This window comes from Manis javanica, chromosome 9, assembly GCF_040802235.1.
Source record: "Manis javanica isolate MJ-LG chromosome 9, MJ_LKY, whole genome shotgun sequence".
NCBI classification, from domain to species: Eukaryota; Metazoa; Chordata; class Mammalia; order Pholidota; family Manidae; genus Manis; species Manis javanica.
The window spans coordinates 114,033,858-114,061,846 of NC_133164.1; the positions used below are offsets into that span (position 1 = coordinate 114,033,858).

The following is a 27,989-nucleotide window of genomic DNA, read 5'->3' on the forward strand; positions in this document are numbered from 1 at the left end:
AAAAAAAAAAAAGGTCAAAATCAGGTGCATTTTCCTCCCTACCCTGGGTGCAAGCAGGACGTATACATAAAGTTCACGCGGCTAAAAACAATGTATCAAACTGCCTGGAAATTAAACTTACTGAATGGCAAGTTTAAAAATCGCAAATGTTTCCATTGAAAAGTTACATTAAATCAATTTCCTGTGCTAAGAACTTACTTGTATTTTTTAAGGACAGCATGATCCTCTGTCAAGTTTCCTTTTTTGTGAAAACAAAACAAATGCATAAGGCAAAGATTACATCAATCTTCAGAACTCTCCGGTTATAGCTGCTCTGAAACTTCCCAATGAATCAGGAGTTGGGGGCGCGGGGGGCGTGTAAAAATTAGGAGAATTTCCAGTACGATTCCCAGACTTCGCCTTCACAGAAATGTCAAGCCGTAGGAATCCCAACCGGAGGTCTCAAGAGCACGAGAAAAAAAAGGCAGCGGCGGCGGCAGATGAATTACAATTTTCAGTCCAGTATTTTTGCCCAAGTCCTGTGATTTTCCCCTTCTCGGCAATTTACACACGCACACACGCGCGCGGGCACGGACATGGATCTCTGTCCACGGGACCGCTTCGCGCCTCCACAGCAGAGAGACGGGGGCCGGGGCCGCGGGACGAGCCGCGCGCGGGGGCAGGAATCCTCTTCTGATTAAACTCCGAACGGCAAATGCATTTCCCGAGAAGCTGCTTGATAAATGGGGGCAGGACGCGCCCGGGCCGCCGGTGCCGAGCGCGAGAAGCCCGCGCTGTGTGTGGTGCGGCGAGGGGTGGGGAGAAGGCGGCGGTGGAGGAGGGCTTTATATTTTCCCTCTTTTCCTAAAAAGGATGACTGCTACGAAGTTCTCCCCCCTGGACCCCCTCTTCCGCTGCACCCCACCGGCGCACCCCGCCTCCGGGCTGCGCACCCTTTCTCCTCCTCCTGTTCCTGCGCGGCGGCTCTGCCCGCGGCCGCCCGCCCCGCGCTCCCGCCGCGCACCCGCTCCGGCGATGACGGCCGCGCCGGCGGGGAGGGCCCGGCGCCCGGCACCTTCGCTGGCGGCGGCGGCGGCGGCGGCGGCGGCGGATCGGCGGGGAGACCGGGAGCGGCGGGCGGGAGCGCGGCGGGCGGGGGGGGGGGGGGGAGGAGGGGGGCGGGCGGGGGGGCCGGCCTCTTACTTCATTCTCTCTAACCGACTGGTTTCCTGTGCGTACGTCACACTGTTCATTCAAAAAAAGAAGAAAGAAAGAGCCCTCCTCGGAGCCGCCCCGCCGCCCCCTCCGGCCCGCGCCCCTTCCCGGGTTAAAGGGGCCGCGGCCAGGCCGGGAGCGGCGCGCCCCGCCGGGAACACATGGCGCCCGGGGCCGCGGCCGGGGAGGGCGAGCCGCACGGCCCCCGCCCGCTCGCCCGCCCGCCCGCGCGCCAGGCCGGCCGGTGGGTGGCGCGGGCGGAGCAGGCCTCCCGCGCGGCCGCGGCGCGCTGGGTGTGCGAGGGGCCTCCTCGGGCCTGCGGCGGCTCGGCGCGCGCTCGGGGCCCGCGAGGGGCCGGGGGCGCCAGGGGAGCCCACGCGGCGAGGCCGGCGGCCGCTGGACGGGGGCGCCCAGAAAACGGGCGCTGGAGAAGCGCCGGGGCTCTCTTGGAGCCCTGGTGGCCGAGTGTGTGTGTGTGTCCGTGTCCGTGTGTGTGTGTGTGTGTGTGTGTGTGTGCGCGTACACAGCGTGTTGCCAGCGCTCGGCCTCAGGGGAGAAGAGCGAGGCCGCTGCTGACCCCGAGCTGGGGGACCTCGGCGCTGCCCTCCCTCGGAGCCGGCGGCCCCGCAGTCCCTTAGCGAGGGAAGCCCCAAGCGTCGTGTTTACTTTCCAGTTGCTTCCTAGGTGTCCACACAGAACGCACTCTGGAAACACCATCCGCGGCCAAGGCCGGCGTAGCTCTCAGCGGCCAGGGGAGGGGCGAGTCGGGGCTGTCTAGAGCTTTTAAATGGTTAAGAAAATGTTTTTTCCTCTGCTCCTAACAGCTTCGGCACTGGGTTAGGGATGGACAACTGCGGAGTCTACAGGGCAGCTTTCTGGCCCACAGTCCTAACCCCGGGCTGGGTGGGACCCCACAGGCCTCCAGGGTCGCCTGGCAGCCAATCCTGGATGGCCGCACCTTCTCCAGTTATCCGCACACATGTAACACACAAGCACATCAGCATGAATTTTCCCCCTAGGGGAAAAGCAGAGAGGGCAAGCAAGTCTCATATGTTTATGTTTTTATTTTTAAGAGTCTTTGACAAATGAAGCACGAAGAGAAAAAATGTTTACTAAAAGCACAATTACTTTTAAAAGGACTCAATTACTGTGATTGTAGAAACCTACCAAGTGAGCACTGCAATGTGTACAAATATTCTGACACTGTATTTCGTCTCATTGCTGGTCTAAAATCAAAGCATTTACTTGTTTGTAAGCAAGATAAGCACAGCAAATTATTTTCATTTCTTCATTTATCATACCCAGTCAATGTGACAAACTCTTGCATGTGTGGATGGCTGCCTGGTATAAACTTATCCTAGGAGGAGAGAATGAAGGAAGACGCTGCTTCCTGCCCTCTGATTGCTGCGACGGAGTCCCCTTTCCTCCACGGCAGTGCAGAGGTGTGGTCTGGCCTGGAGATAAGACACTGGGCACCAACTGACCTGGGATATCTGTTCTCATAAAAAGAGTAGAAACCCCTACTTACGCTACAACATTATGGTTTAGGGATCTTCTCAGAACCTGTCGTAAACCCCCAAAATTAGTTAAGAGGAATCGAAAGCCTTAGTGCTTCTGAGACCTAGCATGTGAGTGAGGAAATGAGAGGACAGCACTGGAAAAGAGATTGCACTTCCGCAAAGGAGGCAGTCGGAAGGAAACGGATCCCCCATTCCCAGAGAAAGAAACACTTCCTTATTTTCCACCTCCTTTGCTCCTAGAGAGCCTCTCTTCACAGGCTCTCTCAGACTGATTTCTTGTGTGGCATCTGGGCCATACCCAAACATTCTCAGGACAGGTCTATGTTACAGTCCTTGACGAAGTTATGTATTGCCCAGGAGTGTTCTGAATACTCTTTTAGTTGAAAGAGTAAAAACATTCCTCCCATTAGATTCTGTTCATTAGATGCCACCTAAAAGCGTTAGGGCAAGTATTTCTAGGGAGTGTGTGAAATGACCACTTGTCTCTGGGTATTGGTGAGGTAACGGTGGTTGGACCGGCCTGAGTCAGCCCTGGGTTTGAATCCTAGATCTGTGACGGACGCCTTCCAACAACCTTCTAAATGTATGCACTAAGGACTTTTCACTTCCTAAGATGTCATTGGCTTTTAAGAGCCAGTGGACCACCTTTCTGCCAGCTTTTCCTGGGTGGATTCTAGGAGTGGGGGGGGCACCAGGAATAGGAAAGAACAAGGTGCAGGGAATGGAGACTGTATCAAGTTTGAAAGGCCTGTGTTTTCCTTATTCTCTGATCTCCCAAACAAAAAGCTTTCTATTGCCAGTTTTCGCCACCTACTGGTTGATGTTTAACATTATAATTCAGGAAGTTGTCTATCCTTCACCAATATAAGTATTTCCAAGGTCTATGAAATTAAAAAAGAACATAATTCTAATCTGGACATGCTAATGTTCAATATAGGCATATATATTAAATTTTCCCAACTATTAAACTTTTTATTTAAAATGAGGAAAGACACCATTAACAGAGAGGGAATTGATAACTATTAGGTAAAATGAAAGAATTAAAAATTTAAAACATGACCCCAAACCATTTAGGCAAACCTAAGTGGAAATAAATCTATAAACCAAACTAACTGACTAGGGAGAGTACAAACCAGAAGTCCATGAAGCTTGCATAAAAGAAAATCGAAATCAGAAACCCACCGGACTAATTTATAGTGGGTCCTGAACCTCAAAAAAAAATGTTTAGAATAACGAAGTAACATTTATAGTGAAGAAACTAGGCAACTAACTATAGATAAGTCATTTTGTTGTGCAAGTTTAACAGTGGGCAAATAATGCTTACTTTTAGTTTACAAAGACAAGCGCAGGGAATTGACTCCTGGCAACTTTTCCTTTCAAATTAATGACTTGGTGTTCAAAGTGAAATAAACTAAGTATAGGAACTTGCTTACACTTTTCAACTGTCTACTGCTCTCACTGCATTGAAACTGCAGTGATAGAACCAAACAATATCACACAACACTGAGGGGGAATGGGCAAAGAATTTACATTCTTATGTGCAATTATTTTTATTCTCTTATACTCTTTAGCACAGAGCACAGCATCTCCCAGACATGAATGCTCATGAACACACTTAGAAAAATCAGTGTTACTGTGTTTGTTTCCTAGGGCTGCAGTAACAAAGTAACATTAACTATAGTGCTTAAATTTACTCTGCCACAATCCTGGAGGCTGAAGTCCAAAATCAAGGTGTCAGCAGGGCCATGCTCCCTCTTGAAAGCTCTAGGGAAAAACCTTCCCCTCCCTCTCCCTGGCTTGTGGTGGTAGCTGGCAATCGTGGCATTCCTTGGCTTGCAGCTGCATCAGTCTGATCTCTGCCTCTGTTGTCACATGGTATTCTCCCTGTGTCTCTGTTTCCTCCTAATCTTATAAAGTCACTGGTCATAATGGCTTAGGACCCTAATAACCTCATCTAAACTTGGCAAATCTGTCAAAGACCTTATTTCCAAAGATCATAGTCACCAGTACTGCGGGAGAGACGTCAGCCTCTTTTGAGGGCAGACAACTCAACCCATAACAATATTTTTCTAACATGGTATCTTGCCTCTAGTAAAAGTTGTTTCCTCCACAGCCCAAGGGCTCTCAGCAAACCCTGAATTTCAAGGGGAACCATATTTCTAAAGCTAAAATGTGGCCATTTTATGTTTGTGCTTAAAGTTCTTCAGAAGCTAAAATCCCAAATCCTCTGTATGGAATGATGTGGCCCAATCTTACCACCTGGGTGCCTGTTTCCCCTTTTCCCTCTTGCAGCTATACTAATTTAGTGTGTTTTCCAGAATACACCAAGATCTCTCACGTCTTTTGCCTTTGCAAATCTGCTCACCTCTCTAAAATGTACCCAATCTTCTCATGGCAAATTCATATTCATTCCCCAAATTTAATCTCAAGAACTTGCACCTCTGTGAGACCATACCTGACTTTCCTGGGCAGCCCAAGGGTTCCACTTGTGCCCCAAGGTTTAGCACAGACTTAAAAGTCAGAAAATGGGTTTTAATCCTGGCTCCATCACTTAGTAGCTATGACCTTGGACTCATCACTTAACTTCCCATGCCCGTGCCCAGGTGCATAACATGGGGCTATAGAGTAGTGATCACAAGGTTTTAGTGTATGATTTAAATGTGTCAAACATAAAGCCTCATGACTGACTGGCATGGGTTACATTTTCAATGTTAGTTATTATAGCTAGTTGGATCCACAGTGTAATTTTTGGCCTATGTTTCTCTCTAGATTATAAACTATTTGAGGGCAAGGACCATGTTTTTCTTCTGGGACCACTATTTCCCAGCCTAGAATAGTGCCTGACATTCAAATATTTGTGGCATAGAATTCAGGCTGAAGAAAGGGATGGTGAGTGGCTCCTCTTTGTCCAGGAAGACGTCTAGGAGCCTTCAGAGGGATGAAGGAAGCAGGACGAAGAGAAACAAAAAATGTAATCTCTACATGGGTGGGACAAATTGCACAGTTTTATCCCCAGGGCCTGGACACCAAGCTCCATCATAAGTACTCAATAAATACGCTGAATGAGGGAAAATAGATAGTATAACTTCAGGACTGGAAGAATGTCAGGAAATTTTTTCTTTTTAAATATCCAAATATAAAAATTATAGTAGTAATATCATTTATCATTTATGTATACAAATTGCACACATTTAAAGAAAGGACCAAAGTATATCTTCTTGATGTGACCCAAATACTCTTATTTTGAGAAATATTAAGGCATGCTCTTTTACATATCAGTCTTTTATGCCCTTCAGAGTCAAAGATTTATTTCATTAATAGACTGTAAAGTTTTAAAGTACAGGAAATCTATTTGTATATGAAACATAATTTAAGAAATTTTACTCAATGCCACATTTCCTACCCTTTTATTCATATATCCCACATCAGAGTCACACAAACACACAACACATTTGAGACAAGAGCCGAGTACAGCAAGTACTTACTCTGAAATACCTCTTCCTAGAAAATGATAAAAGTCAAGCGATTAGGATAACATTATGGGAGAGATTTATGTGTGCATGTCTCTTTAAAAAAACACAAATTTCTAGAAAAATACGTTTCAAATCTGTAAGGCTTATTCCCCATTTATTTTTTGTTGTGGTTCAGAAATACAAGATATGAAAATTAGGTTACAGTTCTGCCACAAAAGCTTCTAAAGTAGCAAACACAAGACCTAATATATATCAAAATAGCCAGGTGCATTCTGGTTTAAAAATGCCTTTAGAGTCATCAGATAAAGCAAGTGTAAAATATAATAGCTATTATCTCCTCTTCAAAATATCAAATCTGCCATCACTGCACTGAACAAGTTTAATCCAGAATATGGACGTTTACAGTTAATACATACATTTTAAAGCTGAGTTACTATGAACTAAAGGAAAAAAGATACAAAGCATCTTATGTCAAAAAGTATGATTATCTAAGTGTCCTGACATAAGACATGTTTAAATTAGAACATGACGTAATAAAATTACATGTTGATGATAACTCAAGCAAAAGAAAATTATTATGGTATTGCCTTCCAGAAAGACAAAGACATACAATTCTTTGAATTGAAGCAACTATTACCCAAAATGCTTCTGTCATCTAAATATTAGAAACAGTCTCTCAATATTTCACTTCCAAGAATGAGCAATGTATGGTTTTACAGATCCGAACAAAGACTTGTAACTAAACATGTCTAAGTATTCATGTAGAGGCCATCACTAACAGTATTTTTGTAATTTCTTCTCTTTTCAGCCATGAAAATATCATTTTTAAAAACGTAGAAATGAGCGATTCCCTTGACTTTGTTTTCATAAAAAGAAATGAGGATGGTTTTTTACACCTTTTTCAATTATGAAAGGTCACTGAACCTGTTTTGGAATTTCTATGGCTGAAGGACGTTAAACATTTTTAAATAAAACTCCCTCACAATTACATGGTAAGACAGTACAGCAAACCCAGCACAGACAACTCACAAATAAGCTGTTGTTGGACACACACAGTGATTTATAATTAACTCCTTCTGCCACAGGTAAGTCTAACCCATTTCTGGGTACAGTAGAATATGTTGAATCAGTGCAATCCTTTAAAAAAAAAAAAAAAAGCCAATAGTTTCCTTAATCTGATTCAGGGCATTTTTTGTCTTCCCCGAGCAAAAAAACAAGTCAATGTAAAAAAAAGTTGTACAGGAATTGAGCCAAAAAAGATAAAAAACAGAATTTGCTTTGTAGTACTTTCAGGATTTGGATGAAGTCAGATCTTTGTGTGGCGCTGCTACAATGTCTATAATTCTTTATCCAAAACCCTGGGAGCCAGATGTCTCAGAGTTCATCATTTTTTTGGATTTTGAAAAAGGTGATATGGGATATATACTGGATAGGACAAAACATCTCCACAGTATCTGGGGCGATACCTACAACCAGTGGCAATTCAGGCACAATTAATACAGTCCACGTAGTGGCGTAAATAAAACACAACAGTCTCACATCAGTTCAAGTCAGGTTTTGCTATCCAATGAATTATGGCACCAAATTTAGAAAGAAAAAAGAAAACACCTAAGTTTTCAAAACTTTTTGGACACAGACTGTGGACTTTTGACATCTTGGACAAGAAGCCTGACATTATGATCTCCACAAATCTGCTCTTATGCCTGCACTTCAGCTGGGCTGCGGGCAGTACCTCCCGCCACAGAACAGGGGCTCTTAAATCTGAAGACAGTAGACAGTAGATTACCTTGGGGTGGCAGTACTGTCCACACCGATATCTTGAGAAATGTATACTGAAATAACTATTGTTGGCTAATTTTATTAGATGAGATAGCATCTCGGGCTAGATTTTCACATAGACCAGTAGAAAGTGCCAAGATTCAAGAAACATTTATGAGAAAAGAGTAAAACTGAGAAACATCAGACATGAATATAACTGCTTTCTGTGAACAGGAAAATAAAGCCATTGCTGCATTTTAGAGGCTGCTCAGTATGACTTAACATAGTTTGCAAACGAGAGTTACATGAGACTGAAAAATTCATGAAACCATTATGGTATCAACCCACCCCTACAAACTGCAGTGATGTCGTTCTGAGCAACTTACATGTTAAATAATAATTTCTTCTCTGTTGGTGTTTAAAATATGCCACTCTCAGATCTTCATAAAAAAGACACTGGAATGAAGCCATTAAACATCTTACATTAAAAAAATTAAGTCATTTTGAAGTCAAGAGGTTCAGAAACGTGAGCAAAAAAAGGTAATTTTCAGTCTTTAATCTTTTGTATGTATAGTATGTGAGTACTGTGTGTGTGCAAGAAGGAAGGGACATAGCATCACAATGATGGTGACTGTCCTGAAGTCAGAGCAGCATATACAATGACAGGACGAAGCAGGTGACATTGGCTAAGATTCGTCAGAGGCACTTACTGTGGAAATCCACTAACTGAGCAACAGGGCCTGGAATCTGGAAACAACATTCACAGGGCCAAGAGGATTCCCAGGGATGACAACGGGGCTTCCTGAAACACGTGGCACCGAGACAATGTTCTCAGGGTCAGTCAGAGAGTCCCGGGAAGAACAGGGCCATCGTGTTGTTTAAAAAATGAGTATCTTCAAAATCGGCCTTGTCCTACTTTGTTTCTTAATGAGTACAATTTAAACATCCTACCATTGAGCCTTTCTTAAAAGCTACATATATGCTATGAGGAAAAGAATGTCACGCTTCTGAGTTTTGTCGTTTAACTAATTCATGAACTGATTTTAAAGGTCAAGCCAAAAAATTTTACAAAAATATTACAGCAGTTTAAGCAAAACTGGAGAGGAAGAGGTGCGAGGATGAGAAGACGCTGCGATGGGTGAGCTGCGGGTCATCATGGCTACGGAGGAAACCTAAACTTGGAAGCATCTAAGATTTTATTTCTCTTCAGAAAACATTTTAGGAGGCTGCCTTTCCCCACGAATGAGAAATGAAAAATGCCCTAAGCATTCGAGTCTAAAGAAGACAAGAAAGCAGTATTTTTCCTACTGGAAAATATTTATCTCCTTCGCTTACACGGCACTGCCCTCTCCCATCCCCCTTGCAGTTTATCGGGATCAAACAGAGAGAAGCCGTGAGTGTCCGATGGCAGCACAACGAGTCAGGGACCTCGTGATGCGCTCAGACTCCCCAGCAATGTATAAAATTCATCTGGAATAAAATACACCAAGTTAAAAAGAGAAAAAAAAGAAAAAGGCCCCAGAAACCCATCAACTGCCTGCCTTTCATGGAAGGTTTAAAAAGTCCACAAGATCTCTTATGTGTCATAAAGTACATTTCTGCATATGATCTTGATGGGGGGTTGGGGGGGGGGAGAATAAATAGAAAAACTTTAAATGATCACTCTGGAATTCTGTTCTTTACCCTGCTTACATACTACAAGGTCCCACACCGTCATCGCCTCTCCGCCTGAGAGGATCAAATGATCCCCTATTCTGTATTTGCATAGTATTAATAATATGGTCTGTGGCTGAGCTTCCATCCCCTCCACTGCGGCCAGGGTTCTGAAGAGCACTGTCCGATCACACATTCAAAAGCAATACGTAAGTGTCTATAGGTCAAAAACTAGGTCCCATTTAGCAGCAAGCTGTTCAGATTATTTAGAAACAGTCTTTTTCCAAGGGGTAAGAATTAGGCAGTTTTGCCTGCAGTTTCAGATCTTGCTCTCTGCATCATGCAGCGACGAACTATGCTGTCGAAACTTCCAAGGTAAAATAAAGCGATTGTGCGGAAGAGGCCCATGGTGACCACCTGCAAGGTAAAGACAGACCATGAGCCTACCCAACAGGACAATATAAGAGCTCATGTCAAGCAATTGTAGAGTATGTCTCTAATAATAGTTTCTAAGACACATCTTCTAATCCGCTCCAAGGACAAGCGTAATGAAAACTTGGTAAGAATCAGAATGCCATGAACAGGAGCTGTCTACTCAGCACCACTGGGAACACGTGCCGCCCGACAGGCAACAACACAGGATGTGTCCAATTAATACATTCAAATCATACGAAGAACATAAAGGGGATTCTTAGTAGTCTTAGGTTATAATAGGAAGATCCACTCCAGCATCCCAAAATCTCAACTACAATCAGGCTTTTGGTTTAAGATTTATGTTCTGATCACAAAAGTCAGGCCCTCTGGCACGTGCTGAGAATACCTTGGCGAGAAAGGGTGCCTGCCCTTTTCGAGCTTATTTGATAACTGGAAAGATAATTAGCTGAAGGAAGGCAATGTCTGTTTCAGAGTTAAGACAGCAAATGACCATGTTCATTAACCTTCACTCTTTCCACTAAGAGGCTCATACTACAGCACCTCTAGATGGAATTTTTTAAAGGCATAAAACTACAAATAGAAACATTTTCTAATATGCAAGATCTCTAAAAATTTGCTTCCCATGCACCCTTTTTTATAGAAAGCTACTAAAAGAGGTGACATGTGAGAGGTCAAGAAAGACAGTGTCATACGACAAGAGACAGGGGACCCAATCCAAGAGAGGCAGAGGGGTCCCCTAGGAGGACCATGACGGGGAGGCTGGGGATCAGCTGTGCACAGACATGGGGGCAGCCAGCCCTGATGCACAGCTCAGAAGGTTCCAGGAGGAATTCCTTCCAGAAGGTGAAACTGATAAGAGTATCTGATGTTTCTGAGAGGAGATGAAGATGGTCATTATTAATAACATATAGAAAAAGGCCAATAATAATTTCAGGGAAAACAAAAGTTTATGTAAGAAAGGAAAATTAATTATGTGTTAATACATACCTCAGCTGTGAATAGCATTTAAATAGCCATAATAATCATCATCTCAAATACAGGTCTAACCCAAATTCCAATGCAACTAAAGGGGAGGGTAGGATGGAGCCCAGGTGGGTTAAGCAGGACGAGGAAGGCCCGAAGACCACGGAGCCCTCATCTTTCCCAGTAGAAGGCAATACCTGGTCCCTAGCTGAGCAACACAGGGAAGTGGCCACAGAGTCCATACAGCAGAGACGGAAGCAGGTGTCAGAAGGTCCAGCTAAAGGGTAGCATGTGATTGTGACCTGGGGGTTGTGTAGCAGGGACCACTACTTCCATAACACGCCTTGAAAATGATTTGATTCTCTGAAGTGTATGCAGGAATAACTTTGGAAGGTGTAAAAGCCATAGGGAAGCAAAAAAAGGCAGCACTATGCAGACAGCAAAAAGATCAGAGGTTGCCAGGGGTTCAGAGAGAGGGAGGGAGAGATGAACAGGTGGCACACAGGTGACTTTTAGGACTGGGAAGCCATTGTGCCTGACACTGCAGTGGTGGGTTCGTGCCATTATACACCTGTCCAAACCTGTAGGATGGATGTGCAACACCAGGAGTGAACCCGATGTAACCACGGACTTCGGTTACTAATAAGTCACGTCTCGATAGTGGTTCATCCACAGCGACACGTCTCACAGCAATGCAAGGTGCTGCTAATAGAGGAAACTGGTGGGAGGCGACAGAGGGCACATGTCAACTCTGTAATTCCCACTCCAATCTTTTATAAAACTTAAACTACTCTGCAAAATGAAGTCTATTGTTAAAATAAAAAAATGAAAGGCAAGAAAAAGCCTCAAGAAAAAGCATAATCAAGTGTAAAAATTGGGGTTAAGTCCAAGGTATTCAACCAAGTCTTGAAGTTTTCTGGATAAAAACAGTGTTTACAGTGAGATCTGAAGGAAGATTAGAAGTTGGTGAGACAAAGGGAAGCAGGGGAGGGAGGGACAGACAAAGCAGGAGAGGCCAGGAGGGTGAGCGGGGTCAGAGGTCAGGGGCTGTGCCACAACGGGCAGGAAGCTTTACCTCCAGGGTGCAGAGAGCCCGTGAACGCTGCTATGCAAGGTGACTGGCAGTTTAGGAAAACCACTGAGAACACGTGATGGCATGCTCCAATATGCCCGGCCGGCACAGGGTGCTGGCAGTCCACCAGGACTAGGGGACCATGGCCTTGGAATTGGAGCAGCTGCCACTCATCCCAGCTGTTGACTGCCAGGTGAGAAAGCAGACCCTGGGCTGGCAGGCCTTCCGATTGATTGACAGTCCAAAATCTGGACTTTCTATGTAAAATCTAATTCTAAAGCTATTTTATTTCACCATGCATGCTCATTCCAGATGGACCAGCCAAAATGTTTTATAGGACCCTGGGCCCTCAATTTACCACCTCGGCTGGCAGAGCAGCGGCTCAGGCAAGGAGCCATGGGACTGCAGGGTCCCAGGCTGAACGGCGGTGAGGGCAGCAGGGCAGAGAAGTCAGCGGGCCTGGAAGGAGAGAGCATGGGGCTGGCCCCTGACATGAGGGGCAGGAGAAGGGAGTCAGGGACGACACCCCACCTTCCAGCGGGGCTCTGGGGTGGCCACCAACATGCTCACAGAATCAGTGACAGGAGGTTGGGGACAGGATGCTGGGGAAACACAACACTTTTTGTGGGCGAGCTCAACTGGAGACGCAAAGTCACAGCCCAGGGAGAATGTGTAAAGGATGTAAGTGGAACTGGAGTTAAGGAGAGTCACAGGCTGAAGCTGTAGACTGAGCACCCGTCACAGAAAGAAGAAGGGACGAGCGGCCTGAGGAGACCATGCAGAATCACGCGTCTGTCCCACTTGGGCGACCTGGAGTCCCCAGGACGTGCAGGCACAGGCCACCCAGTGGCAGTGTAGGCAGAGGTGTGGACCCGTCCTCAGAGCTCACACATGACCCAGTGTTGGCCTCGAGAAGCACAGAACTGCGGTCTGTTACGGAGAGAGGACAGGGGAAGCCACAGCGGGCCATCCGGGCTGTGTCTGGACACCGCCCACTGCATGTGACTGCCCACCTTGGCACGAGCCGTCCTCCTCAGGCAGCCCCCTCCCTCTCCCTGCCTGCCGTCCGCCCTCCATCACCCACGGAGGGTCTCTCGGAGCAATCCCTCTATTCGAACTTGCATTATATGATGTGGTACCACAGCACCTTTCTCATCAGTCTCACTCACCTACCAGGCAGGTTGCCTCACCGGGTTCCCCAGCAGCAAACACAACATGACAATATCAAGGAGCAGTTAACTTCTGTGTCCTGGATGAACTATAATTTTCCTAAGGGTGGGGATTGTGTCGGCTTTTATCTCCCTGAGCTTACTTACCTGTGACCGGGCTCACCTATAAGAGGTGAGTTCTCAGTGACTCTCAGATGAGAACCCACATTAACACCCCAGCAGCAGAGACAGCGTTTCATCTCTGTGCTCACAGCACGCAGCAGAAAGCTTCTTCAAACTCGAAATTCCTCACGTTACATCTTTAACCTATTTGCTTATCCCTGACTAGAAGAAGAGAAAAAGTTACACTTCTGTAAGAATTCCTCCCATCTCGGACGAAGTTACTAAATCTTCGCTTAGCCTTTTCTCATCCAGGTTTGATGAGAAGCACTGTCTGTCAGCCCCGCGGTCTGAGGGCCTGGGCATCACTCACCTGCTGCAGCCCTTCAGTGATAGAAGTTACAGGAGCCATTCCGCACGTCAGGGAGGAGAGCATGTACCCATCAGAGCCGATGGAACTGTTAAAATTCCCTTGCTGACATAGAAGGAAGAGAAAAGAGGCAACAGTAAACACACGGGACGGAACTGGGTCAGTACATCAGAAACAATGAAGGGTGTCGTGCGCACACACCGGGGCTCATGAATGAACGTGGCCTTGGCAGATGGGCTGGAAGGGCTAGACGGGCGGCCCTCGGCATGGGCTCTGCTTGTCCTGAACCCGTCAGCCCGTCTGTGAGGACAAAACCACCACCATAATGACACTAAGACGTTAAATAGCCTTTTTCGCTGAATGACACCTGCCCTCACAGGCAAAGCGGCTGGCTCATTAGCACAAACCACAGTAAGGACACCTCTCCACGTGGAGTAATTCATAAATACATCAGGAAAACAGAAATTTTAAAAACATTTTTAAAAATTGTAAAATGTTGGAGTTACTTTAAAATACCCTTGATAAAGCAAGTAAAATCCATCATCTTACTAAAGCTCAACCCTTCAGGGCAGGTCTGTCTCCTCACTGGTCTGTGTGACTGAAAGAGAAGAACACACTCAGCATTTTTCTGCTGTGCACGGTACCGAGGGGGACAGCCGCTCTGAAGAGAAGCCCACCGCCAACTGTTTAAGTCATGAAACCTCCTGCTTTTTTCAGGAAACACCATTTTTACACGAAAGAACCATGGACAGACAATAGGTTTTCAGACTCGGGTATTTGGAAGCTATGTTGTGGAAAATGAATATGAAATGAGCTTGTCACTTCACAGAAGATTGGCAGCTCTTATGGTCAATGTTAAAATCTGAGCTTTCAAGGAAAAATTCAAATTTGTGGAAACTTCTATCTGCCTTTGTGCGACTGTCAGCTTCCCAATATGTAAAGGCTTTTAGAAGATCAGCAGTAATATTAGGGGAGCTCATATTTTCCAAATGACTGATGCATAATATTACAAAATCATGAATGGGTGCAAAACATTCAAAGTGCAAAGACCAATGAATTTTAATCTAACAACAAAAAGTTCACTAATGTAGTTTCCAATTCCATACTGCAACTAACCTTTAAGAAACTATTATTCCTCCAGTTTGGGTTTAATATCAAAAAAGAATGTCTACAATTATTTGAAAAGCCTATAAAATATTCCTCCCTTTTCAACTACCTATCTATGTAAGGCCAGATTTTCTTTATATCCTTCATTCCAAACAACATATTACAATAGTCTGAACACAGAAGCAGCTATGAGAAACAAGCTGACGTCTATTAACACATACATTAAGGGGTTGGTAAACTGTAAAACAATGCCACTCTTCCCACTAAAGCTTTGTTTTGAAAAACAACTGTAAAAATATTACATTAAAATATGATGGGTTTATTATTATTATTTTAAATGAAATAATATTTTTAAAATTATATAATTTCAAATTCTAATATAGCAAGTATCAATAAATGTAATCCATGTAAACAAAAAACTCTGGGATTGTCGATGATTTAGAGTATAAAGTGGTCAAGAGATGAAGATGTTTAAAAAGCCATCAGACTAAATGAATCCTGCCCAAGCACGATGAGCGATTTCAGATCATTAAAAAGACTGGATTTGCTTTGACTTGAGAAGAGCAGGAAAAATACTCTACTCTTCACACTGGTGCCATCTTTCTATGCCTTTGAACCCAGGGCAAAGTTCTTCCACGCCTATACACGTTTTAACAGAGTTCAGTGTTTCCTGTATTCTGCTCAGTTTGGCTGCTGCACAGCATGCTGCCACCTCTCATGCCAGTGGTCCCCAAATTTCCTCAACTCAAGGTGGGCCTACAGCTTACAGACCTCCCTCATAAATGTGTATTTTCCTGCATGTGGGTTAACAGGAATGTTGTCAAGAGCTTGCAGCACATATGTTAGTCTACAAAATAGCACATGGTTCCAAAGACACCATTTTTGACTCCAAATAAACTCAGCAGCCCTGAAGCACTTTTTGCTGGGTTGACAGGATAATGGCCCAGCGGTATGGTGGCACTTTCGTATTAGTAAACATTTGGGAAAACAATACTGGGGTAGAAGCAGGATGGTAGGGGGAAAAATTCCTTCATCAGTGAGTCTAGCAAATAGGTACCTAAAATATTCTAAAACTGAAAGTACTGTGGAGAAGAAGAAAGAAGGCAACATTCCGTAGAGAGGACAGAGTATATACTATTTACACATCACAGGTAAGTCTTGTTTTCTTTTTAAAGAACCAAAATTCCCAGACATCCTTACTGACCAATCTGTTCCTGAGTTTAAGATATATACGGTTGCCCCTGGACAACATGGGGCTTTGGGGTGCCAACCTCCACATAGTCGAAAACCCTTAACTTTTGACTTCCCAAAAACTGAACTACTAATAGCCTACAGTTGATGGGAAGCTGTACAAACTCATTTTGTGTGTTATATGTATTATATATTGTATACAAAAAAAGTAAGCTTACACTAAGTAAGCTTGAGAAAATGAAATGTTTTTTCAAACTGTTGCAAATCTCCAAAGAAATCTTCCAATATTTTTACTGAAGAAAATCTGCAAAAATGTGTGGACCCATGCAATTCCGATCTGGGTTGTTCAAAGGTCAACTGTAATTAGTTTTCGGGAGCCTACTAATTAACATGGAATCAATAAACTGTCTACGGGAAGAAAAATAGAGTCCAGTATTAGATAGTATCAATATAATGGACCAAGAAAATACAATAACTTATGTTTTGAAATAAGCCCTGGTATAAATATCTTTTTAGACATACAGTATGACAACTATTAATAAGGTTACAAAAAAGATTTTACTTACTATGGCATCTTTAACAATTTGTTTGGCCACTTGCTCTGGTTTGCAAACAGATGTGGTCTCTGAAATAAGACGAGTCTCCAGAGGCTAAAGGTGAAGAAAATAGATATACCAATACCGTTATTGCCCATTAAATCAAAAAAATAAATAATTCTTATAGCCCCTCCTCCCTCAGTTTATAAATAATTCATTTTCTATCTTTGAGAAGATTTCTGTCTTTAGAATTAGGTCCGTCTGGGTTCCAAATAGCATCTGTCTAGTTAGTATATACAGTTCAGCCCAGTAGCTGAAGCAAGGCAATGAGGCCCTGCACCCTCTGTGGGACATGTGTGGCGGGCGTGGCTCCAGCGTGGGCTACCAAAGCTAAAACAGCACATCACAGAAAAACCCCATCTTTGAATTCTCACTGCTGGTCAAACACTTGATCGACAGCACGCAGAGCCCAGACCCTGTGTTGTGGGCAAGTCTGCTCCTCTGACCAGAGTCTCTGTTCTGGCCATTGTGACCATCCTCCCACGCCAGCTGAGGGCCTGTGGGCTGCAGAGAGCTGAGGCCCGGGGCAGGGTCAGCCCCAGCCCAGCCCCAGCCCAGTCCCCGCCCAGCCCCCATTCAACAGCAAAAGTAGTTTCTTAAAGGACCTGCAGGGAGTCAAGTGAAGGGAACACGGGTGGTCCCTGGCACGGCTGTGTGCTCTTTACTAGGTGCCAGATCCCCAAATCTTAGCCTCGTGTTCTTCAAACATGGTTAAAGACCCATCTCGATTGCCACCTAGTTCAAACCATCTTTCCTGAATTCTTAACTGGCAGTCATTTCTCGTCTTGTCTTTGAACATTTCTGCCTTAATATGTATTATAACTACATGTGTAGGTGCATTTTTACCTCCTAAGTTCCTTGCGGGCAGGGTCTTTCTTCACTTGTTTTTTAATCTTTGTGGTGACATGCACAGATGTGCTCAAAAATTCTTTAAAAGGGAGTTTCAATTAGAAGTTCCAAAACTAAAGACTCAAAACTGCACAAAATTGTAAATTTTACCATGTAGCTCAAAAAAATAAAAATAAAAACCAGACTGTATTTTCTTAAAATAGAAAAGCACAGCACTTCAAAAAGTCAGGTATTTTGTGATGAACCCGAATTAAGAGAAGGGCTCTTTCTCTTTCTTTCTAAAGGTGCCACCCTTCATTCTCCAAGCCTCCGGGCAGGCCTAACCGCGAGGACCCCGCGGTTTTAAAAGCACTATGGCGCCCCCTACAGGGCCCACCCACCAAGGTAGAATTTTATTTACCCAAAGTCCACCCAATGTTTTAATGGAGGGGGAAAAAGAACTTCACATCAAAATCAGATCTTCACAGGGAAATCATCACCCTTTGTCAGCTTTGGCTTCGAATTAAAGGACTGCTCACTACATGTCGCAAATCTGCTTAGCACTTCCCTGCTTATTCTAAGACAGGGCACTTGGCTTAAATCTACTTCTTTGAAATAGTAGCAATTTTAAAAGGCAGAACAAAAGAGAAATGAACAGGGAAGAAAGTATGATCTAAATTTTATGATCTACATCATAAACATCTTTTTGCAAATATACAGTCTCCGGAGATAAGTGCCAATTTTTATGCTGTGGACATTCACACTTACTAAGTAAGCATCACTATAAAAGAGAAGAAAACCAATTAGTGCCAGTTCAAGGGGATAAATTCTGATCGGCTTCTTTCTTCTCCACCTTGTTTGCTCAGAGAGTGTCCATAATGTGTCAAGACAAAAGAGGAGATTCCTTTGAAAGACGTGCACGATTTAAATGTTTAAATGCAGCTCAGGGTGACTCAAAGTCACTGTATACAATTCCCTGTCCAGGGGAGATAAGCACTATGGAGAGAAATAAAGCCAGGGAGGAGCCCAGTGCACGTCCCAGGGGAGCGACGTTTGAGACACAGGAAGTCAGGGAAGTCTTCCCTGAGGTAATGTCTATGCAGAGATGGACAGAAGCGAGGGAGGAGCAAGCCACTGGACTATCCAGAGAGAGGACGGCGAGAGCAAAGCCCAAGGTACAGACAGGGCTTGGGTGTGGCCGAGAGCAGGGGGAGAAAACGCTTGTGGGTCTGGCCGGGGCCCAGACGGTGAGGAGCACGGCAGTCGCCCTCCAATGCAGAGCCAATGCCAACACAAACGCTAATTCTAACAAGTTAACTAATATGAAATAAAACAAAAAATTCAGTTTTTTGAAAGAAACTCAATTTTCTGACTGATGAAAATGATGGCAGGCTGAAGGGTGGGAAGACAGAAAATCAGAAAGAGGTTGAATGTTAAAGACAACGGGATGTGGGGAATGCTTACCTTTGTTTTGTTTTCTTCTGCAAACCCAGGGGTGTCTGTGTCTGGTGGGTAGGCAACTGTGACATAGACGTTATACGGCTTCACCTGCATTTCAGAAACAACAGTTAACTCTTCAGTAAATAATACAATTTTGCATCCTCCTTACCGACCTACACTGGCTGCCAGGCAACTGTTATAAACACTGCCCCGATCTTCTCAAAAGGTGGTAAGACCAACAAGGTGATTCTGTAAGCGGAGAACTACCACCAAGTCAGGGAATTCCTCTCCATGAAGATCATTTAGAATTAAAGGCAAAGAGCTCATGCTAACCTCTCCCCTGTGATGAGCAGAGACCCAAGGCCCTGTCCATGATGAAGGCAGATGGTTTAATAGGAAGGCGACCTGTTCTTCCCCCAGCCCCTGCACACCACTCAGCCTGAGCTCACAGCCATGCAATAGGTGTGCTTCTCCACCGTCAGACTGAAGCACGGCTGCTTCTGGAACTCTCATTATATTAATTTCATCTATAAAGTTTGTTGAAATCATTCAAACCTCTTCTCTTCTGCCCTTCCTGTGCCTCCACAGACCCAGGTCAAGAGCTGCACGGAACCCCTGAGAAGCTTGCCTGCTCAGGAGCTCCCTTGATAGCCGGCCCTGCCTATTAGGGGTGAGTCACTTCCTCGTCCACAAAACCAACAAACAGGATTCTCCTGGGGTGGAACCCCAAGTCAGACAAGCCGAGTCCCTCCCCAGCAAACCTAGTTTATCTGTAGAAACCCCTGCCCAGCTTCTCCTGACAGCTATCTCGCCCTACCTGGAACTCTACCCAGAACAGTTTCTCAGCTTGTTTACCTCGCTGTTGTTCTCCACATATAAACATGACCCCAACAATTCCAGAAGATTCTCCTGCTAGTCAGCAAGGACACACTCTTCACAAAGACCCTGCTCTGCAGCGCCCTGCCCACACTCTTACATCGCAGTGACTCTTAGCAACTCTAAGGGCAAAGGTCCAGCCCATCAGAATCTCTGCTATGACTTGTTTGCTCCTGGCTCCCTGGTTGACCCCAGGGAAACACCCCGGGGAGCTGGCAGTGGGCAGGCAGGGGGCAGAAAGGCAGGCCATTGTGTGTCTTCAGAAGACTGGGAAGTGACGATACTGCTTCCTCAGGCGACAGCCTCTGGGGGTACCCCAGGGTCCCAGCTGTCCCAGCAGCCCTTTGTCTCCCTCGCTCCCTCTGCGAAGCATAGTTCCAAAGGCTGTGGGAGGAGATAGAAGGTTCAGGAGAGGCATGAGGGCTGGAGATCCTGGCCAGCCATCCTGGAGAGCGCAAATACAAAGGGCAACGTCTTTATCGGTACCCAGGGCGCCTAGGGTGCAGAGAGCTCATTCACTCAGCGTCGACAGGGCATGCAGCCTCTAGGCCCGGTGGTGCTCATACACAGCTCTGGATTCAGGTCAGGCAGTGAGGTTGATGAGCAAGTGATTTTGCTTACACTTGTTTTCGAGATCATGACTTTAAAGACCGTCTCCCATAGCCCCGCCCTCTGCTGGGGACAGATCAGGGAACACCACCGCCAGAAAAAGCAGGAAGTGGTCATCAGCCAGTCCACGTGGAGGCTGAGCCAGCCGCTCAAACAGGGTCACTGCTGCACCTCCTTGCTGCCCCTCACCCCAGAATAAGGACGGACTGCAGTGCATAAGCTAACGAAACACAGCATTTTTCAAACTCAAGGTGATGGCTGAGATACCAAATAGTTAAAACAGCTTTTCAAAGCAGCTTTCTCCTGGGGTGGGCACAGATGGTCCATGCTGGGAGAAACCTTTCCAGGTACTGGTATCCTCTCCATAATCATGGGGCCAAAAGACTCTCTCAGCCCTTGACTGCATACCTCCAGTGACTGGTAACCTCAGCATTCTATTTATTCATCCAATGAGTACTTACTGAATTACTGCTGTGTGCCAGTATTGTTCTAAGAGCACAGCATAAGGATGTGAACAACACAGAGTCCCTGCCTTCTTGGAACTTAGAGCCTCCTGAAACTCTAGGCCAAATAATCTGCTAAAATCAAAATGCACTAAACTCTATCTACACTTTCCTTTAATCAATTAGCCCCATAATCACAGCAAAAGGAAATGAGGTGAGTTTGGCTTCAGTTGTCCTTGCGAAGGCAGTGCTGACTCCTAGAGGTCACCACTTGTCTCAGAATGTCTAAGCAGGGACGTCACTGACCCCTTGCTTACCCAGCACCTGTCGGCTTCGCGGGGCTTCTCTGTCCTCCACTCTGCCTGACTCACATCTGACTGTCATATCTTCCCTTCCACTTGGCTTCAGCCTCAACCAGAAAGACAACCACCTGCTCAAGAACTGATTTATTATCAGTAAATCCATACCAATCCCACCTAAGCTGTGTTGTTCCTCATTCCATCACAACAAAGTCAAGGGGGCTGGAGAGAGCACAGAGCTTCTGCCGTGAAGCTCAGTGTAAGCCTGAGCTCATCTGCACCCTGTGGTGGGAACAGATGGAATGAGCAGATCGATGGAATGGGGGCACGATCGGGACAGGGGAGAAAGGAGGACACCTATTTCTCTTTCACTTGGTCTCTGCTACCACTTCTCTGGCTGTAACCCACCTCAGAAGTGTGCTTTCCAAAAAGATTAACCTTTGAAATCTTTAAATGATGTATTTGTATCTAAAAGACTGACTTTAAAAAAAAAGAAAGAAAGAAAGACACAAAAAAATGCAACAAAGCATTCTTTCAAAATGATTCATTGTACATAAAACATTTCTAGGATCCTGCTACAGTTCTGGGGCATGGGGTTGGGTAGACAGAAAGATTTATGCGTGAATTAAACCAAAAACGACTATCGAAAGTGCTTTGAGTTTGAGTAATTTTATAAGGTCTGATTCGTTCACAGAAAACAGAGCACATCCACCCTGGCAAAACAGACTGAATTATCCAGGTTTCAAAAACACACATTGAAGTTTGTAGGGAAACACTGTTTTGATGCAAGACCTATGAACGACCGATTTTGATTACTGAATTTATTTCACCCAAAACCTATTTTTCATGGTACATGTTTACTTTTTGTTTGTTTACATGAGGACATTTTTAATGGAGCCCAGCTATGGCTAGACACCAAGCCGACCTGCAAGACCAGGCCAGCTCCTTGCAGCAGGTGAGTCACACCTGTCACACCTGTAGCACGTGAGTCACACCTGTCACAAAGAGGTTGCAGGCAGTCTGTGTATACTAGCAACTCACTTTCTTTTCGCTCTTCTTTATTAACCATCTCTGTTATACCTGAAGTGAAAACAGGCCTCCCAGATACACTCTCTGCCTCAATTCGTGAATCCTAAAGTATCTCTGCAAGGTAAGGCTTAGGGACAAAAAGCTCCAAAGAGCAGGTAGTTCATTTCCAAAACATCCCTTCATCGACTAGGTACCTGAGACCAAAGCGAAGGGCTGAGGCAACCAGCAAGATGATTCAGGCAACTTCTGACCTGAATTACAGCAACATCTGCTGCAGAAGAGAAGCAGACAGGGTGCCACAAGGCGGAGGCCAGAGGTATGGGCTTTGCTACCACTTCTTTCTCAAAGTAATGATGTGGCTTTGAACAACTTAATGAACTTACTGAAAACTCAGTTTTCTTGTCTATAAGGTATAATAATACCATCTGCCTCACACATAGTCTACAAAATTTATAAAAATAAAATGGTTATTCACAAAGAGACTTTCCAAAGTAAAAATTGCAAAATAATTCCCAATATTCTTGTTTGAATTTTACCTTTTGGCCAAACCTACTACAATGACCTATTATTGATTAAGAGGACTCAATAGGTTAATGAAAATGAAATTTGTGGCTAGTTCCTTTTGGATGAGAAAGGCACAGTATATCAGTCTCTAAGCGGTACAGCAGGATTCTGTCACTGATGGGTCAACTCTTCTGTGCTTCAATGTCTGTTCAATATCTAGGCAGCATGACACTGTCACACACCATTGAGGGCTCTTTCAGGGATTTTCTAAATCAGGGGTCAGCCAACTATGGCCCATGAGACAAATCTGGTCCTCCACCTGTTTTTATAAATAAAGTTTTATTGGAATACAGCCATACACATTCATTTACAAACTGTACATGGCAGCTTTCCTGCTATCACAGGAGACTTGAGTAGTAACTTGAGTAGTAGTGGACACCATCTAGTCCTCAAAGGCTAAAATATTTACTATCTGGCCCATTACAGAAGAAGTTTGGCCAACTCCTGATATAAATCAAGCGGGATCCCTAAATCACACTCTTACTGTATATAAGAAGGCTGGCTACAGTGAATTCTCTTCTGGGCTTTTAACATCATGACAAAGTGTCATATTTCAGTATACACTACAATCGGAGGAATTTTACATTGCATTTCCAGTGTAGGATTTGGGGTAGATAGGTGTGGTTCTCTCTAAGCATAACTGTGACAACACAAAAGTCGGCTAAACATGTCTGAGGTGTAAGGTTGTCACGTCCTGACAAGCACTTATTTTGGTGCTAATCCTAACCATACCCTTCTTCCAAAACATGTTAAATTAACTGTGAAAATAAAAGGCATTCACTGTCATCAATATTTTTTTAAAGACATTAAAATATAAGTATTATGAGAACCAAATGATATTTTTAATCCAACCTTCTGATTTCACAGATAAGGAAACTGAGACCAAGTTAAATGATTTGTCTAAAAACTATGAGTGAGACAGTAGCAGATTTCAGCTCTTCCCTCAAACACATGCTCATTGTATTATTCAGTCATAAAGAGCAGATCTTTTGGTTAAAGAAACATCTGTAGAGAATAAACTATCTAGTTAACCTAATACATACTCATATAGGATCAGCCCAATAATACTATGAGGATATTAGCAGTACTCTGTGTATTAAATTAAGCGAGTAAAAACCTCACAACAATTTTGCTTCTGTCGTAACTCTAATTTTTATGTCATGAAAAATATTAACTGCAAAATGCAAGGGTTGAGCCAATTCTCTTTAATGTCCAATCTACAAATGTCTAACTTAATACAAGAACATGTGTGAAAAAGCTACAAAACTGAAGGAAAATGTAGGTCGCCGAGCTGAGAAATAAATGTGTTACTGAATACAGCTTTTACCTCCATTTGCAAAGATTCTGCCAATCCCCTGATGGCAAACTTGGACGAGGAGTAGGCCGTGAAGCCGAACAGCCCCAGCTGCCCCGCCTGGGAGGACACAAAGACGATCCTGCCCACCCGGCGCTCCTTCATGGTGGTGATCACTGCTCGGCTGGGGTACACGCTGCCCAGGTAGTTGACGCTCATCAGCCTCTGTGGGGAACAAGGGGGCCAGGTGAGGAGTGTGCAGCGTCAAAGCCTCAGGGCTGAGCCCCGCGGGAATTCTCTCTGCTCTCCAGACCTGCATTCTTCAACGGAGCCTAAGTGACTGGGAGCTCAGCAGAATTGCTGAATGAATGAATGATTAAATGATCCTGTAAATAGGCTGTGATGCTTGGAGTCTACCTTCTGAAGCCTGTTTCAAACTAGTCTTGTCTTCTCACAGTGGCAACAGCAGTTACGTTTTTGCTGAAAACTGGTCAAAATCAGTTTTCTCCTTATAAAAAGCACCCTGCATTTTGCAGGTACTACTTTTTGAAAGACAGTTTCAGGAAAGAGCTTCCAGCATTTCCAGCCCTGTGGTTCTATGCTCCGGAGGACCACAGGAGACGAGGACAGTGGCTGACAGCATGGACTATGGGTTGAAGCCTTAGCTCCACCACTTTCTCCCTGTCTGATGAAGAAAAAGAAAGTCAGACCCTCTATTTATTTCCACAGCTGAAAGAAGGGTTACTATCTGTACTTTCTCAGAGGGCTGTTGCAAGGGCTGAAAGCGGAAACACAAGTGCCAGCACACCCTCTGACCCACAGGAAGTACTCAGTGAACGGTGGCTCTCACAGCTTACACAGGCACCAAGAGTGTATTTTCCCTTCATCCCAAGAACTCTTAGAAGCCTTGCATTTTAACTTGAAAAATCTAAGAATACTTGCCTTAAAATGTTGCCTTATTAAAAGTCTTGGGAAAGTATAAGATCTGTCACCATGTGAAACCAAACACTCCGCTGGGGCACACAGAGTCAAACATGAAATGTAAACTCAACGGAATGTTAGCTGACTTAGAAATGACGGCCAGAAACACAAAGAGAACAGGGGAAAGTATTTATTCTGTAAGTTTAAAAAAGACAGAGGGAAGGCTGTATTTACAGTGTGACTATTTCAGGTATTAAATAAAACTGCACGTGCAAAGGTGCAAAACCAGTCACACATACAGAAAACTGTGATTGTGTTGGGAAGCTGGGAATTTCCATGTTTTTCCCAAAAATGCCCTTTCAGATCATTATATTGTTCTGGTAAGAAAAATGCTCTAAAAAAGTATTTTAATAAAGATGCCACACTGAACCCAAGTGTAAACCTCAGTCAGCTCCCTGGATAGACCCCACTAAAATCTCAGTAAAAATATATATGTATATTTTTTAAGACAAAAATCCACAAGAACAAATAGGGAAAAAGGTAACAGCATAACATCTGGGAAGTTGAACATCAGAAGACGAGTGATAACTAACTTAGCAGAACGCTGAATGCTAAACAAGGAGAAGAGAAACTGAAGTGCAGAGTGTACCACGAAACCCCTAAAAGGCTCAAGGACACGTATCTCTGGGGGCAAGAGTGTGCGCATGCGGCTAAAAGGGGCAGGAGTACTGACTAAGCCTGTTTAAAAAAGCCAAATCCACAATCATAATCGGAGAGTACATCCCCCCTCTCAATAACTGACAGGGTAACTGGACACAGATCAGTGCAGATGCCGAAGACCTGAACTATGTTATTAGACCTGACCAATACTGAGAGAAAATACCACACAAGACAGACAGCAGAATATTTGCTCTTTCCAAGTGCAAGTGTAATGGCGACCAGACAGACTATATTCTGTGCCATAAAACAAGTCTCAAAAAAATGTACAAGGACTTAAGTTATACAAAGCATGTTTGTTGACCACGACATGACTGAATTGTTAATCAGTCAGAGAAAAATCCCCCAAATACTAGAAACTAAATCATACACTTTATAACGCAAGGGCCAAAGAAATGAAAAGGAGAATTTTAAAATTATTTGAACTGAATGAAAGTGAAAACACAAAGTATCAAAATTTGGGGGGTGATGTTAGAGGAAGATTTGGGTAGAAATTTATAACACTAAATATCTGTATTAGGAAAGGAAAAAAGCTTGAAATCAATGTCAGCTTCCACCTAAAAAGAAACTGTTAAAAGAGGAGCAAATTAAAACAAAAGCAAACAGAAATAAGGAAGTAATAAAAATAAGAGAGGAAATAAATGAAATAGAAAAATCATAGAAAAATCAATAAAAGCTACTGGTTATGAGATGGTCAATAAAATCGATAAACTTCTAGTCATACTGGTCAAGAAAGAGAAAGGACATATTTTATCAATATTAAGAATGAGGAAGGTAACATCACTACAAACTCTTTGGATATTAAAAGGAGAATAAGAGAATATGATGAGTAACTGTGCCAATAAACTCAATGACTTAGGTGAAGCTGACAAATTCCTTGAAAAACACAAGTTACCAAAGGTCACTCAGAAATAGATGAAAAATACAGATACAACCTATGTCTATTAAGGAAATTGAATTAAACCTAGAAAGCTTCCCACAGAGAAAACCTCAGTCTTCACTGGTGAATTCCACCAAACATTTAAGAAAGAATAATACCAATTCTATACAAATTTTTCTAGAAAACTGAAGAGGAGAGAATATTCCCCTACTCGTGCTATGAGGCCAACATGACCTCTATACAAAAACCAGTAAATAACATTATAAGAAAACAAATATCCCTCAAGAACACAGAAAACATATTAAATCATAACAAAGTGGGGCTTATCCCAGGAAGGCAAGGTTGGTTTAACATTTGGAAATTAATTAATGTAATTCACCATATTAATAAACAAAAAAGAAGAACTCTATGATCATCCCAACAGATGCAGAAAAAGCATCTGACAAAATCAATATCATTTCTTATAAAAACTCAGCAAACTAGGACTAGAACTCAACTTTATAAAGTCATCTACCAAAAAAACAAAGACAAAACTATAGCTGATATCACAGTTAATAGTAAAAGATTGAATGCCTTCTTCCTAAGATAAGGAATAAGACAAGAATGTCTATTCTCACTGCTTTTATTCAACACTATACTGGAAATTCTAGCCAGTGTAATAAGCATATACAGAAGAAGTGAAGCTGTTATAGATGACATGATCTTGGATGCAGAAAACCCAGGGAGCACTATAATTAAATTTAACAAGACTGGAAGATCAATACATAGAAATCAATTCTATTTCTCTATATTAACAATAAACACTCAGAAACTGCAATGAAAAACAGTACCATTTACAATTGTATCAAAAACATGAAATACTAAAATGCCATGTGCAAGACCCATGCACTAAAAACTACAAGTCACTGCTAAGAGAAATTAAAGAAAACCTAAGAAATGGAGATAAATACTATGCTCATGGGTTAGAAGACTCAATATTGTTAGATGTCCATTCTTGCCAAATATCTATAGAGAATGTGAGCTCAGTCAAACACAAAAATAACTATCCTGAAGTACATAAAACAAGATACAACTCCAATAAAGATAGAACCATTAAAAAGGAAAATCAAGGGACGTGTGCTGGCATTCCCCAAGAGCACCCCCAGTTTTGGTGATGCATTGGAAGGCTTCACAGGACTCTGTACATAGTTGTACATATGACTAAGATTTATTACAGTGAAAGACACAAAGCGGAATCAGCAGGGGCCAAAGGCACCTGGGTCAAAGCTCAGAGGAAATCATGTGCAAGTTTCCAAGAGTCCCCTCCCTGGGGAGTCACACAGGGCGTGCTCAAATCTCCCAGCAATGAGTTGTGACAACACATGCAGGTATTGTGTCCAGGCAATGTGAACCTTAGCAAAATTGAAGCAAATCAAAACAATGCAATCAAACAAAACAACATAAGTAACGGAATTCATTTTAAGTAAAAATGAACTCGTATCTTGCGAAA

The 27,989-nt window shown here is 43.7% G+C and overlaps 2 protein-coding genes across 7 annotated transcripts in view; both read right to left on the reverse strand.

The window, feature by feature from the left end:
* Positions 1 to 5,972, reverse strand: part of BCL2 (BCL2 apoptosis regulator) — a 162,337-nt gene extending 156,365 nt beyond the window's left edge. For all 6 annotated transcript variants that reach the window (XR_012121262.1, XR_012121261.1, XM_037015567.2 and 3 more), the window contains exon 1: positions 199 to 5,972. The gene's annotated coding sequence lies outside the window, so the exon portion shown is untranslated. The remainder of the gene's footprint in view (positions 1 to 198) is intronic.
* Positions 5,973 to 6,309: 337 nt separating this feature from the next.
* Positions 6,310 to 27,989, reverse strand: part of KDSR (3-ketodihydrosphingosine reductase) — a 35,062-nt gene continuing 13,382 nt past the window's right edge. The window contains exons 6-10 of the mRNA XM_017642561.3: positions 24,016 to 24,207; positions 18,893 to 18,976; positions 16,571 to 16,654; positions 13,710 to 13,811; positions 6,310 to 10,015 (exon numbers count right to left, since the gene is read on the reverse strand). Coding sequence (XP_017498050.1) covers positions 9,896 to 10,015; positions 13,710 to 13,811; positions 16,571 to 16,654; positions 18,893 to 18,976; positions 24,016 to 24,207 — 582 coding nt within the window. The 3' untranslated portion in view covers positions 6,310 to 9,895. The remainder of the gene's footprint in view (positions 10,016 to 13,709; positions 13,812 to 16,570; positions 16,655 to 18,892; positions 18,977 to 24,015; positions 24,208 to 27,989) is intronic.